General features: G+C 46.7%; 6 protein-coding genes across 6 annotated transcripts; 3 read left to right on the top strand and 3 right to left on the bottom strand.

The window, feature by feature from the left end:
• Positions 1 to 636: 636 nt before the first annotated feature.
• E1B28_003930 (uncharacterized protein) lies at positions 637 to 3,460 on the bottom strand. The gene is made up of 9 exons (XM_043148373.1): positions 3,060 to 3,460; positions 2,908 to 3,003; positions 2,460 to 2,840; positions 2,216 to 2,391; positions 1,925 to 2,149; positions 1,702 to 1,854; positions 1,567 to 1,640; positions 1,127 to 1,514; positions 637 to 1,041 (listed from the first exon to the last, which is right to left on the bottom strand). The coding sequence occupies exons 1-8, from the start codon at positions 3,170 to 3,172 to the stop codon at positions 1,326 to 1,328; spliced, it is 1,407 nt and encodes a 468-aa protein (XP_043012970.1). The 5' UTR covers positions 3,173 to 3,460; the 3' UTR covers positions 637 to 1,041; positions 1,127 to 1,325.
• Positions 3,461 to 4,316: 856 nt separating this feature from the next.
• On the bottom strand, positions 4,317 to 7,538 carry E1B28_003929 (uncharacterized protein). Its single transcript, XM_043148372.1, has 15 exons — positions 7,371 to 7,538; positions 7,183 to 7,314; positions 7,121 to 7,127; positions 6,997 to 7,070; positions 6,522 to 6,949; positions 6,349 to 6,464; positions 6,207 to 6,296; positions 6,140 to 6,159; positions 5,843 to 6,085; positions 5,745 to 5,781; positions 5,588 to 5,687; positions 5,454 to 5,513; positions 5,309 to 5,402; positions 4,787 to 5,249; positions 4,317 to 4,721 (listed from the first exon to the last, which is right to left on the bottom strand). The coding sequence occupies exons 1-13, from the start codon at positions 7,501 to 7,503 to the stop codon at positions 5,349 to 5,351; spliced, it is 1,494 nt and encodes a 497-aa protein (XP_043012969.1). The 5' UTR covers positions 7,504 to 7,538; the 3' UTR covers positions 4,317 to 4,721; positions 4,787 to 5,249; positions 5,309 to 5,348.
• On the top strand, positions 7,539 to 8,384 carry E1B28_003928 (uncharacterized protein). Its single transcript, XM_043148371.1, has 3 exons — positions 7,539 to 7,722; positions 7,774 to 7,882; positions 7,939 to 8,384. The coding sequence occupies exons 1-3, from the start codon at positions 7,573 to 7,575 to the stop codon at positions 8,058 to 8,060; spliced, it is 381 nt and encodes a 126-aa protein (XP_043012968.1). The 5' UTR covers positions 7,539 to 7,572; the 3' UTR covers positions 8,061 to 8,384.
• A 618-nt stretch (positions 8,385 to 9,002) lies between these two features.
• On the top strand, positions 9,003 to 12,057 carry E1B28_003927 (uncharacterized protein). The gene is made up of 9 exons (XM_043148370.1): positions 9,003 to 9,123; positions 9,629 to 9,828; positions 9,890 to 9,898; positions 9,951 to 10,004; positions 10,068 to 10,113; positions 10,186 to 10,996; positions 11,061 to 11,396; positions 11,456 to 11,530; positions 11,587 to 12,057. Exons 2-9 carry the CDS (start codon positions 9,687 to 9,689, stop codon positions 11,761 to 11,763), a joined length of 1,650 nt encoding a protein of 549 aa, XP_043012967.1. The 5' UTR covers positions 9,003 to 9,123; positions 9,629 to 9,686; the 3' UTR covers positions 11,764 to 12,057.
• A 460-nt stretch (positions 12,058 to 12,517) lies between these two features.
• E1B28_003926 (uncharacterized protein) lies at positions 12,518 to 13,634 on the bottom strand. The gene is made up of 4 exons (XM_043148369.1): positions 13,527 to 13,634; positions 13,353 to 13,476; positions 13,012 to 13,300; positions 12,518 to 12,964 (listed from the first exon to the last, which is right to left on the bottom strand). The coding sequence occupies exons 1-4, from the start codon at positions 13,613 to 13,615 to the stop codon at positions 12,597 to 12,599; spliced, it is 870 nt and encodes a 289-aa protein (XP_043012966.1). The 5' UTR covers positions 13,616 to 13,634; the 3' UTR covers positions 12,518 to 12,596.
• Positions 13,635 to 14,379: 745 nt separating this feature from the next.
• E1B28_003925 (uncharacterized protein) lies at positions 14,380 to 16,246 on the top strand. The gene is made up of 10 exons (XM_043148368.1): positions 14,380 to 14,482; positions 14,529 to 14,635; positions 14,694 to 14,794; positions 14,849 to 15,055; positions 15,112 to 15,267; positions 15,322 to 15,459; positions 15,509 to 15,553; positions 15,604 to 15,628; positions 15,695 to 16,044; positions 16,104 to 16,246. The coding sequence occupies exons 1-10, from the start codon at positions 14,412 to 14,414 to the stop codon at positions 16,179 to 16,181; spliced, it is 1,278 nt and encodes a 425-aa protein (XP_043012965.1). The 5' UTR covers positions 14,380 to 14,411; the 3' UTR covers positions 16,182 to 16,246.
• Positions 16,247 to 16,333: the final 87 nt, after the last annotated feature.

Genomic DNA, 16,333 nt, shown 5'->3' with positions numbered 1-16,333 from the left:
TCTTGACCCATAGACACGGAGGTAAGCAGGTTTAATCTCCAGCTGTGGCTGGACAAAAGATGAAGAGTCTGGTACTCAAGACGTTGAATCCATGCTCGGCCGTGAAGTGGTTCGACGGACGTGTAGTCCGACCCGGGGGAGTTGTTTGCCCTCAAAAGCAGTGCTAAGTGTTTGAAAAGGCTAGAGCTATCGAGTGCAGGGTTCGTAGAGAAATCGACTGGCGATCAGGTGTTAGTAATGTGAGTACCAAGACCCTCAAAACATCTCGGATCGCGCCGTTCAGGAGAAAATATACGGCTAATTGCCAGGGTCACAATCAAGGGTGCAATATAGATGTCGAAAAAGATAAGTTGTAGAACCCGCATTTTCTCCTTCACTGTGACATACATATGTCAAGATCGGAGCACTCGAATCTGGCAGTGTTTCTTCGTCGCGACGATCTGACCGAGCCATCATTTGGCTCAGATTCTCGTGGACTGCCTGGATCTATGGAACCAGAAGATGTGAAACTGTGAAAGCGAGAGAATATTAGCAACACGTGTAAGTCCGAATTCTTGACAAAGATCACCTATGTACATACCGTGGAAAGTATTGGCGCGCCTACGGCAAACCTATGAGAATTTGAGGTAAATACTCCCGGTGGGCACCAGCGTACCTAATGACAGACTTAGTACTGTCTGGTACAGATAGATTTCTTTCTTGGCCCTGAAATCGAGATTGTTCACATACCGTCAGCCTGACTCAATGTCAAAACGTTAAATGACTTGATATCATTTTTCAGCATGAGAAGGATCAACCTCCAACGCGATCACACTTGTGGATTTTCGGGCTGATTGTTACACCGGTGGAGCGAGGGAGCCTCTAATGAAGGAGCGTGCAATCCAGTACGACATGGCTGGATCCGTGACTATGGAGTCAACTGATCCTTAGCAAGGAGAGCACAGAACGCATCTGTTCCACGCCACAGACATAGTGACACAGATACAAGTGTAGGTGCCTGGCTACAAATTAACACAGTCATGCAGGACTGTGTTCAAAGTTCTAAGGTGTGTCACGACGCATAGATGGAGCTAGATCAGCAAAACGGGAATCATGGAATAAGATCTAGTCCGAGAACAAAACTAACTGCAGCGGGTAAGATAGAACATCCCTCAGCATATGACTGTGGCGTCGAAGGGTTTGTGTCAGCGATAATGGAGGCGGAGATGACTGTGGCATATGATTGGAAGGCCATCACTTGTGGTTGCGAGTGCTAAGGACCAAGCAAAGACCTGGTGGTGATTCAAGGACGGTGATTAAATCAAGGGCGTGACTTCCCTACAGCATCAGAGTGAGGCGGCAGTCTCGCCTGCGATGCGTCCAAACACCACCGCCTCAAGAAGTGAAGACCCCCCTAATCTGTTTCGAACGTGTACTCCACCAATAACCTCTCCAGCAGCATACAAACCAGAAATTGGGACCCCCTGGGAGTCGAGAACACGCGCAGACGAGTCGACTGATATCCCCCCCATAGTCTGTTCATGCTTCGCTGAGTGTCATCATGAAGTCTGGAAATGACCGACTCACGTAGTGGAGAACGGGGGTAATCTCCGCGACCAAAACAGGTTTCTCGACGGAATACCAGGAGTTATCAAAATACGCTGAGTGAAGATAGCAAATTAGGATGATGTCTGGTATCTCGAGATGCGGAAGCTCTATTACTTTTTCCGAGCGGGTCGGTCGCCTTTCCTTCTCCATACATAGTGTGCGAACCAAACGTGTTACGGAGGTTTTCCAAAGGCAGTTTCGCTTCAATGGCAAATTCTTCTCCGGAGTCATATCTTTTCATTAGTCCCTTTGCAAGATAAAAGTCACCTGAACTCAGAGAGACGGCACATGTGAGGGACGCCTTGAATGAAGCAAATATGAAAGTTCATCCGCTCACAGTGAGTTTTGAGGGCAGCAGACGACTCTTCGTTCAAGATCAACCTAATCGGAGCTTCCCCTGCTTTGATTACTTCGTGCATTTTGCCGGACACGACATCCCGTCGCTCTAATTCATTTACAAATCGTTCGCCACTCCCATTAATCAGAATAGCGCCAGCACCACGAAGGGCTTCTGCGGCAAGAAATTTCGTCTTGGCCATCGGCGACTTAGGATCTACAAACCCTAGAGTATCAATCAATCAGCGGAAAGTTCAAAACCATTAGCTCATTGAACAGAAAAAGAAAGAACCTGTAGGGTGGACTTGTATTTTTTCTATATCAAGCAGAGCAGCCGGTTTCTGCAAAGAAGTGGCCAGAAGTAGCCCATCTCCGGTGGCATGATCTCCACTTGCGGTAGGAAATGCGAAGAGGTCGGGTCGATATTTCGAGAGATAACCATGATCAGAGAAATCCGCAGCATAGCCCCTGTGGTAGAACAGTTGACATGATTGCCCATAGTTGTCGGGAGTATCGGGAGATAAGTAGAAACCTACCCTGTAGCGATAATTACAGCGTCGGCTCTTTCTTCATACCTGCCCTCTTCATTTTCATATTCCGCGCCCACTATCTTTCCAGATCCATCCTCTAGCAATCTGATCACCTTCGCACCCTGTCTAACCCGTACTCGATTGAATTGAGATGACTCGACTTCCTGGAGTTTCTTGATGAGAGCCGAAGTCATTGCCCAACCTGGTGCTCCACCCGTGCCACGATGTGTGCGGGGAACGGAATGTCCACCAAGACGGGAAACCAGAGATAGATCTATCTTGAACTGCGTAGTAAGCCAAGTGAGTGCTCCGGCAGAATTAGCGGTCAACGCTTGTATCAGATTGGGGCGGGAAAGGGTCCCTGCTGATGTCTCTGTGTCATTATAGCTGAAAGAATACATATCAACTGAGCTCCTGGAGGGCTAAAAAAAACAACGGGTCGAAGTGAACATACAAGAGTTGAACAGAATCCGATATGCCGTGTTTCTTCTGTGCTTCCGTGTTTGCACCGTTGATTCCCGAACTTGCCTTGACAGAGTTTCCACCTAAACTGGTGTGCTCTTCAGCACCAAGATGACTACTTTACAATCCCAGACCGGTACATACTTTGGCTTTTTGTCCAATAGAACCACTCGAGCTCCATGGTCCAATGCTGTGTGTGATGCAGAAAGTCCTGCCAAACCCCCTCCAATAACTAGTATAGTAGGTTGGTTCGCCATTGTACGAGCTCGTGGTAGAAATTGAGTAACGAGGTCCTGAGGAGAGATAGAGCTGCTATTGGTAAAGAAAGGATTAATAGTCCGATTCGGAGGCTCATCTGATAGATCCTGTGACCTTGCTCAGTGCTAAACATATCACCTGTCCAGAGCAACTCTAGGTAGAACTTGTCCAAGGTGGCCAGAACTTCTCGCAAGAGGGCGCGGGAATGCTTGAAATAACACGTGCCCTGCTCAGCAACGCGGAATACCAAAGCTCAGCAAACAATGGATGAAAAGTCTCCTTCCTCCTTCCCTCAACCTTCCCTAGTAGCTCTCGCTCGGAGTTGGATAAGAAACACACCGTTACAATCTCATCAATCTTAAATTGGGTTTCAAGAATCGTGATGTATGTCAAAGGCGCCTGTCAGTCTGTGATGCACTGATGGTAGATTTGCCACTGGTCTTGAACTGAAACATGGGAGTCAGCAAGGAGGGGGAAAGCACCTTGATCAAACCTAGAGAACGTCCTCCGTTTCAAAAGTGGCATCGGAGGTACTGAGAAACAGAAATCACCTAACTACGCCGGGTTTGAATATCCGACAGAGTTCGATCCACAGTCCGATATCACATCGAAAAATGTGGAGGATAGAGGCCTGCATGAACTTACGCGGCACATATTTTTCCCTGATCCTTCCAACGCTCTGTAGATAAGCTTGAGAGTAGAAACGCAGCGGAGTCGACGAGGGGTAGGAGCTAATTGAAACGACCCTGTAAAATACTCAGGTTGTTAAGGCCAGCGCGTGGGGTGCAAGAACTCGAAGGACACAGTTTTTCTTTCTGAGGACCGAATATCGCACATGGGTAAATATTCCGAGCCACGAATGTATCTGAATGGGTGTATTCATTTCAATGCGGAATTTCCCTCAACGCGGTTCTCTGACTCTTGAATTGCTCGTCCTTTAAAATCACCGTACCTGAAACTTTCGGGCTCAAACGATGGGGAATAAAAAACGGTTCCTTTCCGGGTGCTATCACCATGTTTCTAGATACCCCCCTCCTGAAATTGTTTACGAACAGGTGCGGGAGGGTGCGGGAGGAAATCTAAGGAAAGTCGGAGTGCACGATTTGGTATCCTGGCAAGGCAGGACGCGAACTAATGAACTTGGATGCATTATGATATTGATGTATCAACGGAGTGCACTAGGAGGAATCCAATATTCCGACGCTGGAAATTGTTGCCGGACTACACCATGCGCCTGCTGCACATCTTGTCATGAAGGGATGGGATCTGGGATCTTTTGACAAAATATTTGAATGAAACAGACAGCTTCATCGCGGAAGCTATAGAGAAAAAAGAAGAGGTGCTCGTCGCGTGGATATGATTAGCCATGAATGGTGTTGAACGTTTCAAGAATTGAACAGTGAACAATGATTCATTACAGCTTCAATCTCGATACGCCGTCTGGGTCTTCGGTCTCAGGTTCAACGGGATTCAGTCGGATTCACCCTCTGAACCCGAGAAAAACATGTGTAAAAGTTCCAGATGCTCTAGAAGATAGTAATGATGAATCTGCAGTAGTTGAAAAAATGTATCAGTTCAGTTAGCAGGAGAGCGGTCCGAGCGGTAACTCGTACCTCCACTTCCAATTATGAAATCCCTTGATTCACTGCACAGCACCATAACCAGCACCCTAGTCTCTCGTCCCGAGCGGAACACGGTATCTGAACCGGAGCTAAAATCGAACAGCCTGATTAAACTGTAACGACTATGGAAGTGACAAGCGCCAATAACGGAAAACTTCGAAAGGCAGACCTCACCTGTGGCAATTCAACCTTACCGACTTAAGGATGTCCATTTACCCGATACGATGCCCAAACGCCTGCGACTGGAGATCGAAGCGGAATAGGCAGAGGAAGGCAACAAAAGGTCCGAGAAGAGGAATGGAGGATGTCTCCAATAAATGCTCGATAACAATGAAGTCGGGAGCCGTTCTCAACGAACAGCTTCAAAAGCTTCATTCATGCGATAGGTTAGAAGTTTCGTGGACAACCATGCTAACCGTCAGGGATGACTGAGGTCGAGGGACAGCAACCACCGCTTGACATTCGATAATCGGCAATGAGCTAGGTTAGATAGATTAATAGGTTGTAAATTACCTCAAAGTAAAGCGACATCCTCTACCGATACTTCTAATAATCAAAGAGCCTCCAGACCAAGCAGTCCTTGACATGCGCCTTCGACGTCTGCTATCTAGGGGCCAATTAGTGAGGGAACGCGACCGGTATTGAAGGCAATGCTTACCTCTTTTGGGGCTGAGACTGACAATACCACTGGGTGTTTCTCCCCTACGAGCACCTCATCCTGAAAGGAGAGGCATCGAGTCAACGGGTCAACGGTCGTAGCCATGACTCATGGAGAGGGAGGGAATGACGTACCTCTATGCGGATCCCGAGATTATGGTAGTGTTTTGGAAATGCAGGTGACGGTGGCACGTAAATGCCGGGTTCAATGGTGATGACCATGCCTGCTTTAATCCTAGAAGATACAATTATGCTTGAAAGAATTTTGGGCTTAGAATGCAAAACCACGCACGTCTCACTTCTGTTGAAATTATCAGATTCATGTAAATCTGTTAGGGATTTGCCAAGGCTCATGAGAACGGAGGAATATGAGCAAGAAACTGAGCATACCTATCCCGATAGGATGGCTCAAGAAGTGAGGATATAGTCTCTCTAGGTCCCCAGCTCCAAGTTGGAACCCTAATTGAATTAGCTCCTGACGGAGAAGTTGGCACGACCGTGTGTGGAGATCGTAGAGCGTCATATTCGCTGACTCAGAACACTGAGAGACGAGGGCTTTCTGGACCGAGAGTACTGCCGCATATAAGTCTCGTTGAGGAGGTGTGAATGTACCATCGGCAGGATATGTTCTGGCTGGAATCAGTGTTCAGAACTCGGCCGACGAAAGATGAGCAAAAGTAAACTTGCTTATATCTGACGCGTACCCGCTTTGAAGAGTCAGCATCAAAGACAGCTCCAGAAGGCAACTCCTTACTTGTATTCACAGCCCGCATCAATCAAAACCAACTCCCCAGGCTGTACGAGGTGATCATTCGAGGTATAATGTATGATAAGGGAATTAGGCCTGACCAAAACATCATAAGAGTGCACGTGAAAGGCCGAACAATCTAACTTACCCGGAAGCCAGGACAGGGACGTAGGCAAGTCTCTGTGCTCCAGATAACAGACATAGATACTGGAAATGTGCCGCGACAGCAGATTCAGACAGACCCGGACGAGTGAATCGCATCGTCTAGAACAGGATTAATCGAAGGTAAAGGGAGGTACCGAAAGTTCATAATTTACATACCTTGGCATGAGCACGACCGCTAATGTCACTAGCCTCCCGCATTATTCTTTGTTCGTTTTCACTCTTGATGACTCTCAGACGAGCGATGTGAGGTGCCAGTGGTCTGGCGGGCTTCTTCTTCCAAGCTTCAATAATGGAATGGGTGGTAGCATTAGACGTGCCGGTCAGGCACTGGATTAGGGACTTGGACGTTGACTTCAGTCCGCGACGAGCCTTCGTTGGGGGAACATCAAGATACACATGTGTATATCGCTTCACAATCGAGTCAAAATGAGTTGAGAAATCGTCTATCGACCGCGCGTCGTCGGCCCTGAACAACGCGCAGGCATCCGAGAAACTTGTCCTGGCACCATCCCATTGCTCCTTGCTGAGGTCTTTGCCTGGCGAGAAGAGTGTCATTCGGTACCCTTTGGAAGAGGAATTTTTCTCTGCGAAAGAGTTCAGATACGGATGGTTCCATGAACTTCTGACCGACCTAGAATCACAGCAGAGTCGGGCTCTTGAAAGCCAGTGAGGTACCAAAAATCCGAAGCCTGCCGGAAGTCGTAACTAACAAAGGGAGGTTCATGACATGTTGTCACCTCGACAGAACCACTTACAATATATCTTGAGAACTGCGTAAGTGACGACACTTGAAGATTGAGAAAATCGAATTACGCACTTCCACTCATAAACTTCACGGTACCCGAAACAGAGACGACGGTACTGTTTTCCGGCAAGTTATCCATCAGTTTTCTTCTTCTTGTTTCATATTCCTCCACTGGAATCCCGGGTGTGAGTTCGTTTGGTCGAACTAGCACACGAAGGTTAGATCGTTAGTTCCGAGGACTTGGATGACTGACTGCGTACTGAGGTGAGGATGAGATCGCAGAACTGGTTGACCGAAATTTGAGGGCTTCAATGTGATAGCTTCTGTGGCATAATCTCTGGTCAAAAGAGTTGGTCGTAGAATCCGTCTTGAAATCCGGAAAATCGAGGACATTAACGCGGAGAACAAGTAACCAAAGTCAGACTTTCCCGCGTCCCTCCTTATCCTCAAACTCCCATCATCATGTCGAGTCAAAACTTTGCAGACGAAGAAGCGGCTTCAATTCCTACGGTCAAGACTAAACATCTTCGGGCATGTTTGCTCTGTTCATTGGTCATGTCTGGAGGAGAGTTTCGTGCGCGTGGATGCCCAAATTGCGAAGAAATATTACAAGTACGTTCGCTTGTTTGCAATGTTCCCAAGCTGCACATTCATAGTCTATAGCTGAAACACAGCCCTGACCGCATATCAGCATGCACCTCTGTATATTTCGATGGATTGATATCGAATATTGACCCAGAAAATAGCTGGGTTGCCAAATGGCAAAGAACTGGTGCGTCGTCATATTATTTATAATTTTACCTAGAACTGATCCGTGGATTTGTGTAGCGAATTATGTTCGAGGAGTTTACGCCGTCCGGGTGAAGGGAAGAATACCTGAAGACGTAGAAGCCGACTTGGATGCACGTGGCATAAAATATCGTCCGCGAGACCAGACAGATGCGGATTGACCTCAAATACACCGTTTGTCCGTCACTATCGCTATCGTGTTCTATCGCTTTGTAAGTACGATATAACGTCTGGTGCTCAGCTTCAAGTACGCCCTACATGGCACCGTGAAACACCCTCGACTGCTGATTCCAATCAAAACATTTCGCCATGATTCTCGATTTGTATTTTTTCTTCTCTGACAATGAGGCTCCTAGTTCATGGTTTACGTTTACGTGGTTTTCCGGTACTTAGCAGTCCGTTGAGGTCTGCTCCAATCAGCTGTTTCAACTTAGAATTTGGCTCGCTAATGCATGTGGACGAAATAACATTATAGTCTAAGAACGATTATGCCTGCAAAAACTCAAAGGAAGGGAAAAAGAGACTTGTTCGATTGTCCACCGAATTTTCGGAGCACGTTGTGTGCCGGAATTGCCGTCAAGAGCTGCGAAAGTCGAGGTGTATGGACATCCTGGCTCATCAAGGTCTCTATTCGATCTCATCAAGCACAGTGCACTCAAGACCACTGGTAGTAGTCAAACCCCTTCCCTTCAAGGCACTCCGAGTCCTCTCTGGTATTTCACGGCCTCAAGCTCTCTCCTCGAAATACTCAAACACTCAGCAATGATTTTCTCTGGACAACCAAACAGAAAATTGACGAGGTTGTAAGTTCATCTATCGTCACATATACTTGTCTATCTCGTATCTACAGCCGAATGTCTTGATTGTAACCTACACTGATAATTCGCCATTCAAGCTCGATGGAATTGTACAGTATCTTCAAGCTGGACGTACTGATTCACATTTACCAATTATTAATAATTGCTTTCCAACAAAGAAAAAATTCATTAGTTCACCGTCCTGTGTCTGGGGTCCTACTACCTAGTCACGAGGTGCAAATGCGGTGTCAGAAGTCTGTGAGAATTTGATGATCAACAAAAAGTCAACACAAACAAAAGTAGTTCTTTCTTCTTCATCTCACTTTCATCTGATTGCTGGTCTATTCCTCTTTATCAAGGCTCATTCTCCCTTTTGCCAAGGTCAATTTCTTGATTGTATCCAATCATTGTCCAATACTGATAACTGGTATGTTATTTTATTCATACTGTTCTTCTTTAAAAGCGATTTTTCTCTATATTTTCTCTATACTTTTCTTCATAAGTACATGATTGAGTATACTGGAGTGTGAGCACATCTGGAGACCTATTTATGCTCCAGAGAGCTCATCAACAAACTGGGGCGCTGTATTGTGTTTGACGTCCTGGTGATGGCGAAGCCTCCAACTATGCTCTAAGTTCTCTCTTTGTTTCTTGCTTCATGGACATCTCACACCCAGAGCCACCTTCTAAGCTGCCTCTTGATGCTCTATTGTGACAAAGCAAGTTTTGAGGCTCTTCCACAATTGTTTGTTTGGTGGTATCATAAGTTGGTATTTCTACATATACCAGCTTAAGCACCCCACTGAGCAATACAGAGGATTGGTAGAAGAGGTCTGGTCTCAACTCAAGTTCAACATAATTCTCTTTTTTCTGCATTCCATTTATTTTCAGTCTGAATTGCACAGCACTGACTTGGACTTATCATTGTCAAGGAACAGTTCCAGGTTCTGCAGTTATCAACAGGCCTAATTTTTACTCAAGTTGCGTCATATGGACACAGATGTGCTCCGGTTGTGGACAACCTTGGATGATCATTTGGATGATTCCGAGGATGAACTCGACCAACTCGAGGTCAATGACGTCATTTCGGCCAAAACCTTGTTGACTTCGAGCTCAAAGTTGAATTCTCCGAGTAAGATTTGAATCCATGTACTTGCACAGACACGGCCAACTTACTGGAGCATCCCCCCTAGCAAAACAAAGTAGGTTCTTGAGCCCTCAAAATCATCATTCGAAAATTTACATCGATTGGAGGAACGCCTCAGAAGTCAGCGCATGTGACCTTAAAACTCAAAAACTCAAACACAGGTACGAACAAGTTCATCAAATACACTGGGTGCGTCCTGATCGAATTGCGTCAACGCCTTCAAGTCGAGAGCCGTGTGTCGACCCCAACAAGTCCCAAAAGCATCAAAAGGTAAGCTCTGGACCAGACGTCCTTACCTTAACTAAGGCACAATTCTCAAACGATTCTTTCAAATTTGGGAAGAGCTACTACTACCTCTTCCGAAAACTCTGCACGACGGTCGCGCGAATTAATCATTCGCACCCCTCCATCGCGTGCATCCGAACATCGTGCAACTAAACGGATTAAAATCGATAATTCCAATCAAGTTCGTTCCTTGAACGCGTCCGTTCATGAGTCGTCCAATATCTCACCGTTCTCGAGTTCTGGTCAAGTAACTGAATCAAGTCTTGCGGATGCACTCTCTTCGGCGTTCAACAAGAATGCTGAGGTTCCTTATCCTTCTCCGAGAGCTCTTGTTGGTACTAGTCGAACTTCTCTCAAGCGCGGATTCAATCACGGCACGATTACGACCGCACTAACTGGTAATCAGCATCAGGACTATGTAGCAGACTTGAACGGGCCTTTAAAGATCAAACGAAAAGGGAAGCCTGCAACTTTCAGCCAAGAGAAAATCGACGAGTATTTGGATGTACACATCTTACCAATACATTCTAACCGGGAGTCGCATGTAGTAGACGGGGACATCAGCATGACCGATGTTAACGATGCGGGGATGAACCTTTCGACTCCTCATGCAGAAAGTGGTGTCAACACCAAGGAGTCGCGGGTGTGGCAGACGGTTACATTCAACTTGCGCCACGTTATGGCGTCTCGAACTCGTGAACGACACGCAAGGAGTCCATCCACCAAAACGATGCCATCGTACGAAGTTTCTGGTCAGTCTTATACAGCTATGTATCTAGAGAGGGCAGGACAGTGGCTGGGCGACCATGTTTCATTGAACGGTCCGGAAATGGAAGGGCCTGAGACGAACTACAGGAGGGAATCCATGGTGAAATTTTTTCTGCTTGTAGTCGTGGATTGTATCACTACTAACGCGTCAAACCGCGCCACAGATCAATCCGTCCCCGCAAATTCCGCGAACGGGGCTATCGGACGTCGCACCGGCCATGAATGATTGGGATGATCAAACATCGTCTTCCTTCGATACGGACGATGTGATGATGTTATTGGATGCCAACACTACTTCCCCTCCAAAGAGTGACGACGAGCGCTCGGTGACATTTGTGAACGTCGGACTTGCTGGTCCCGTCAAGTCCGACAGTAATCACGGTGCCGAGGCCCAGTCCGAGCGTTCAAGAACGCCTAGCCTTTCATCCGGCAGCTCTTTCGTCAACGCTCTCACATTGCTGCAAAGACTAGTCAAAGGCAAAACTAGACTCAGCGACGAGGTTAAATTCTTCATGTAAAACTTATCAATTTTTTTCTCAAGTCTCGATATTTCTTCCAGGAAGTACATAGCACTCGTACATTCCTTGAACTGTTAGGATCCTCTGGTCAGAGCGTATACTCCAACGAGTTCCAGGCAAGTTCATTTCTCCCCGCTACCTGGAATGGCCCCGTTGAAGATAATGCACACAGACGAGTACACCGGAAGATCGAGCATGCTTTTTACAGTTGGTGTCAAGGCTTAGCTCCCGGACAGCGTCGACGCTTGACCTTCCGGGTGTTCCAGAGGGAGAAGCAAGACTGATCAAAAAGCATGCTCGTATCGTTGCGCAGAAATACGACCAAACCTCCATCGAGAACGATCATTGACGAAGTCGAAAGTGCACCGTGAGCTTTCTTGTTGAATCTGCCTTTCTGTTTAGGACTTGAAAATTCTGCATTATCAATACCCACAACATACATAGACATTGAACATACCTGCTTTTCTTGACCCACATACAGTACTAGATTGAGGTCACGTTGGACCATAATGGCTTCGAGTCTTCTTCATTCCCGCACCAGTACAATTACGGCTCCGGGCTTGTAGCACAATTTTAGATGCACTTCGGAGAGCCAGCTGTCTAGCACATTCCTCCAGCTGTCTCCAGCCTCAAGAGCCTGATCCAATCATCAAGGCTGGTGGAAAGAGACAGCCTGTCTGAGAAAGCCTCGCTCGTAGACAGGCTGTCTCTTTCCATCCGCCACCGATCTCTGAAGCGCTAAAATCTCTTCAGCTCAAAGGCAAAGTAATTGAGGCACTTTGCCCACCACAACCAAGCGATAGCGGGAAGCTATGTTACTCCGAGCTCTGTTCATGGCTTCAAGCAACCGAGCTGTCATGTTGTCAGAAACGAAAGAAAAAACTTGAAGCTCGTGACATGCTTCGGAAGGACTCAATCAAAGTACAGGGAATTTCGGTGAAGGGGCTTGGAGTCGACGCCAAAGGGAGACGGCAGCGAAAACGAATATTCGTGGCTTTGAACGTGCATGACATAGAATGAGTGTTCCCGGGAGGAAACCCAGACGCATCCGGATGTGTCTGCCGTTCTACGGAGAACGTCTGCGAAGTCGCTGAAGATAGAGTTGTAAAACGGGATTATCGGAGTGAATTATTTGTGCAGAAACTACAGCCCATACGGTATCTCTACCGATAAAAAGTCAAACTACTGATTCTTTTTGTCACTAGCATTGAAACCCTTCGGAGCAACCTCGATCCGAAGAGGGCTCTGAATGCTTGCCAAAGCTGAGATACCAAAATACAAGACAGGAAGGAAGAGGAAGAGAACGATGGCCAAGATGATAATCAGACCTGGAGTGAGGAGTTGATAGCGGTGCAGAATTCCTCCTTTGAGATTCTTGGGCGCGACCGAGGCTGATGACGGTGAAAGGTCAAGGACTGGGCGATCAGGAATCAAATTTCCGTTGTCGTCGAGTTCAGCTTGTCGCTTGGAATGGGGTGAATGTGAGCCGGTGTAAATGATAAGATGGTTGTCGAACGGAAGGGTGGAGAGTACCGATGAAAGTAGGAAGTCTGGGATGGAGTAAATATCAAGAAGAGCAAACCCGAATGAAACGAACCGGTTTCGAGCATGGCACTCTTTCTGTTGTATGCTCCCTTGAATTCCAAAAGAGGCAAACTCAGGATGATTACCGACTTTTCGCTCCCTTTCAGCTCCACACCCTGACCTGGCGTGGTGTATACAAGCTTGGAGTTGCACCTGTATGAGACGGACTCCGCGAAACTTGCCAAGTCGAAATCGTGTGATGAAGATGAAAGGTATGCAAATTGGCGAGAGGAGGGTGAAGAGGAGAGCGAACGAGCGATATGCGAGCTTCTGGGAAGATTTCGAAGGTCTGAAGCATGCAGCTTTGAACGTTTTTAGATACCGCAACACGAAAAGTGCCGTGAAGAAACGTACTCCAGGGTGCTCAACGATGACTAAAGCATCAGGAAAACATATGTCGTCCCCGCTAATGACTGACTCCAAAACATGAGAATGGGTATTTAGTTCTTTCAGAGGAAGTCGGTCGAGAGCAGTCGAACTGGCAGATCACTCAACAAACCATTCGACTAATCAGGGACGGAAACTTACCGATGTGAAGACCAAGCAACAAGAGGGGAAGTATTTGAGAACGCGAAAACTAGGGGCAGCAGCGGTAATAACAGCGTAAGACGGCTCATCGTCGTCGTCGCAGTCGCAGTCGAAGTAAGGTAGGGGCAGTCCAGTCCCCGCAAACGTCACGTGGTCTAACGTGACGGACCATATATGGTGAAAATGCTTATTTCGACTTTATTTCGACTCCCATTCCCTTGTATCTACATGTATAGCAAAACTAAAACCATAGATCTGTGATAAATTTCATGTATCATATGCCTGAACTAAAACTTTTAGGTGAAATACAAACACCGCCTTGGAATTCCACAAAATAGCTTCAACTAGCACTGGTTTCATTCATCAAGGTCAATTCCTCTGGTATTTCAATAGTTTAGATAGTATAGGAAGAAGAGAAATATATGCCAATGGGTGCACCATGCACTTTCTGAAGGCTTTATGATGAACGGGAGGAGCAAAATGTTGGTTGTCGGTTTGAGGAACTTGTTTGGGTGGTGCGGCCCGGGGTTCCGGAAGCCACACCACTGTCCAGAGAAAGTGAAATAACTGCACATTGAGACCACTTCCCTTGCTAAAAAAAGTGCACATAGTATTCAGACAATGTATTAAAACAATTCTATGGAAGCCAATTCTTTATTCTTGTCTTGTAGAATCTTAGACTGCGTGTTTGAGGTGTCTTGCCTATATTTGGTGCGAAATGTCACAGAAATGTCACATCAGGTGACGTTTGGGACCTACGGTGTGGTGAAATGAACCGGTTTGACACAATGTGAACTGAACTGGTTTACTCAAACTCCGTGCGAGGGAAATCACATGGCTGCAGAACGGTTTTCCAAGTTCCATCCGTTTTTCTCTTCAACCATCATGTTCAGATCAATAATTTCTCGCTCGTCTCGTTGCTTTAAGGCAAATATGTTAAGGACGAATGTTACCAGGTAGAAAGAGAATTATCCGCTTGCCAGAAACCCTCACGATCGTCAGTCTTCGTAGAGCATTCACCACAACAAGACACCGTGCATCGGAAGATGCTCCGCGTCTGAACTCTCTCGATGCATTGACTGAGGAAGAGGAAATGATTCGGGAGACAGGTATGCTCAAAGACCTCATAATACCGAATCATTCATCGTTGACCAAGTGGCCCGACAGTACGACGCTTCGCAACCGACGTTGTTCAGCCCAAGGTTCGAGAGATGGATGAAAACGAGCTAATGAATTCAGAAATCATAAAAGGGCTCTTCGAACAGGGTGTATGTACTCTTTATCTTCGTCTACGCGAACCGTCACTCACCATCACCCTCTAGTTGATGGGAATCGAAACTTCCAGTGCTCATGGCGGATCGGAGTCTTCGTTCACTTCTGCTATCATCGCGATTGAAGAGTTAGCCAAGGTCGACCCATCTGTTTCCGTCCTGTGTGATGTTCATAATACGTTGGTCAATACCGTCATACGCAAGTACGGGACTCAAACACAGCAAGACAGGTGGTTACCTCAACTGGCCACGGAGAAGGTGCGACTTTTTAGAAGAAAGTAATGACATTGAATTCTGATGACCTGGATTTACAGCTAGGATCTTTCTGTCTCTCGGAGCCGGCGTCGGGATCAGATGCTTTCGCACTTCAAACCAAAGCGCAGAAAGCCGGGGATGACTACGTCTTGAACGGAACGAAGATGTGGATTACTAATTCTTATGAGGCGGACATATTCCTCATCTTTGCCAACGTATGTTTCCGCCCCGGTCGACTCCGCTCAAATAATTGACAAATACCGCGTCAGGTCGACCTTTCAAAAGGCTATAAAGGCATTACATGCTTCATCGCCACGAAAGATATGGGCATACAAATTGCGAAGAAGGAGCAGAAACTCGGTATCAGGGCATCCTCAACATGTACATTGAGCTTTGACGACTTCAAGGTCAGTCATTAGACTCATGTGCACCGACGGCTGGTTCACGAAGACTTAGGTACCCGCAGAGAATGTCATTGGAGGTGTTGGCCAAGGATATAAGGTTAGTCGGTCACACTTGATCGCTTTCTTGGCTGATACATATTAGTGTAGATTGCGATAGAAATTCTCAACGAAGGTAAAGAGAACTCGCGCTCCTTCAAATTCTGTTCTGGGTGATTGTGATCTCATTCATATTGCTCAGGACGCATCGGTATTGCCGCACAGATGATCGGCCTCGCACAAGGCGCCTTCAACCTCGCTGTACCATACACGTATACTCGTTCTCAGTTTGGACAACCCATCGGTACATTCCAAGGCATGGCATTCCAATTCGCGGAAGCCGCCACACAAATCGAAACAGCACGGTTATTGACATATAATGCCGCTAGGAGAAAGGAGAACGGGTTGAGTTTTGCTAAGGAAGCGGCGATGGCCAAATGGTGGTCTAGTCTCGTTGCTCAGAAGGTCAGTGGGGATGCGATTGAATGGATGGGTGGACTTGGTTTCACGAGGGAGACTGGTGTAGAGAAGTTTTGGCGAGATTCAAAGATCGTGGGTGTCCCTTGCGTTCATTTGTTTGTCCCGTTCGACAAAAGCTAACGGTGCGGCAGGGTGCGATATACGAGGGAACGTCAAATATTCAATTACAAACTATCGCAAAATTTATTCAAAAAGAGCACTCGCAGTGAAAATTAATTGTTTTTCCACTAGCACTACACTGGATACTACTTCTTTACTAATCACAGAATTAAAGTAACCTATAGCTACAAACAAGCGCAGAGGTGTGTGAGATATGAAAGATACATCGTTCCGCACGATCAAGATACAAAATGTAGACCAG

The sequence above is a fragment of the Marasmius oreades genome, chromosome 2 (genome assembly GCF_018924745.1).
Source record: "Marasmius oreades isolate 03SP1 chromosome 2, whole genome shotgun sequence".
In the NCBI taxonomy this organism is placed as follows: Eukaryota; Fungi; Basidiomycota; class Agaricomycetes; order Agaricales; family Marasmiaceae; genus Marasmius; species Marasmius oreades.
This window is presented reverse-complemented; position numbering and strand designations above follow the sequence as displayed.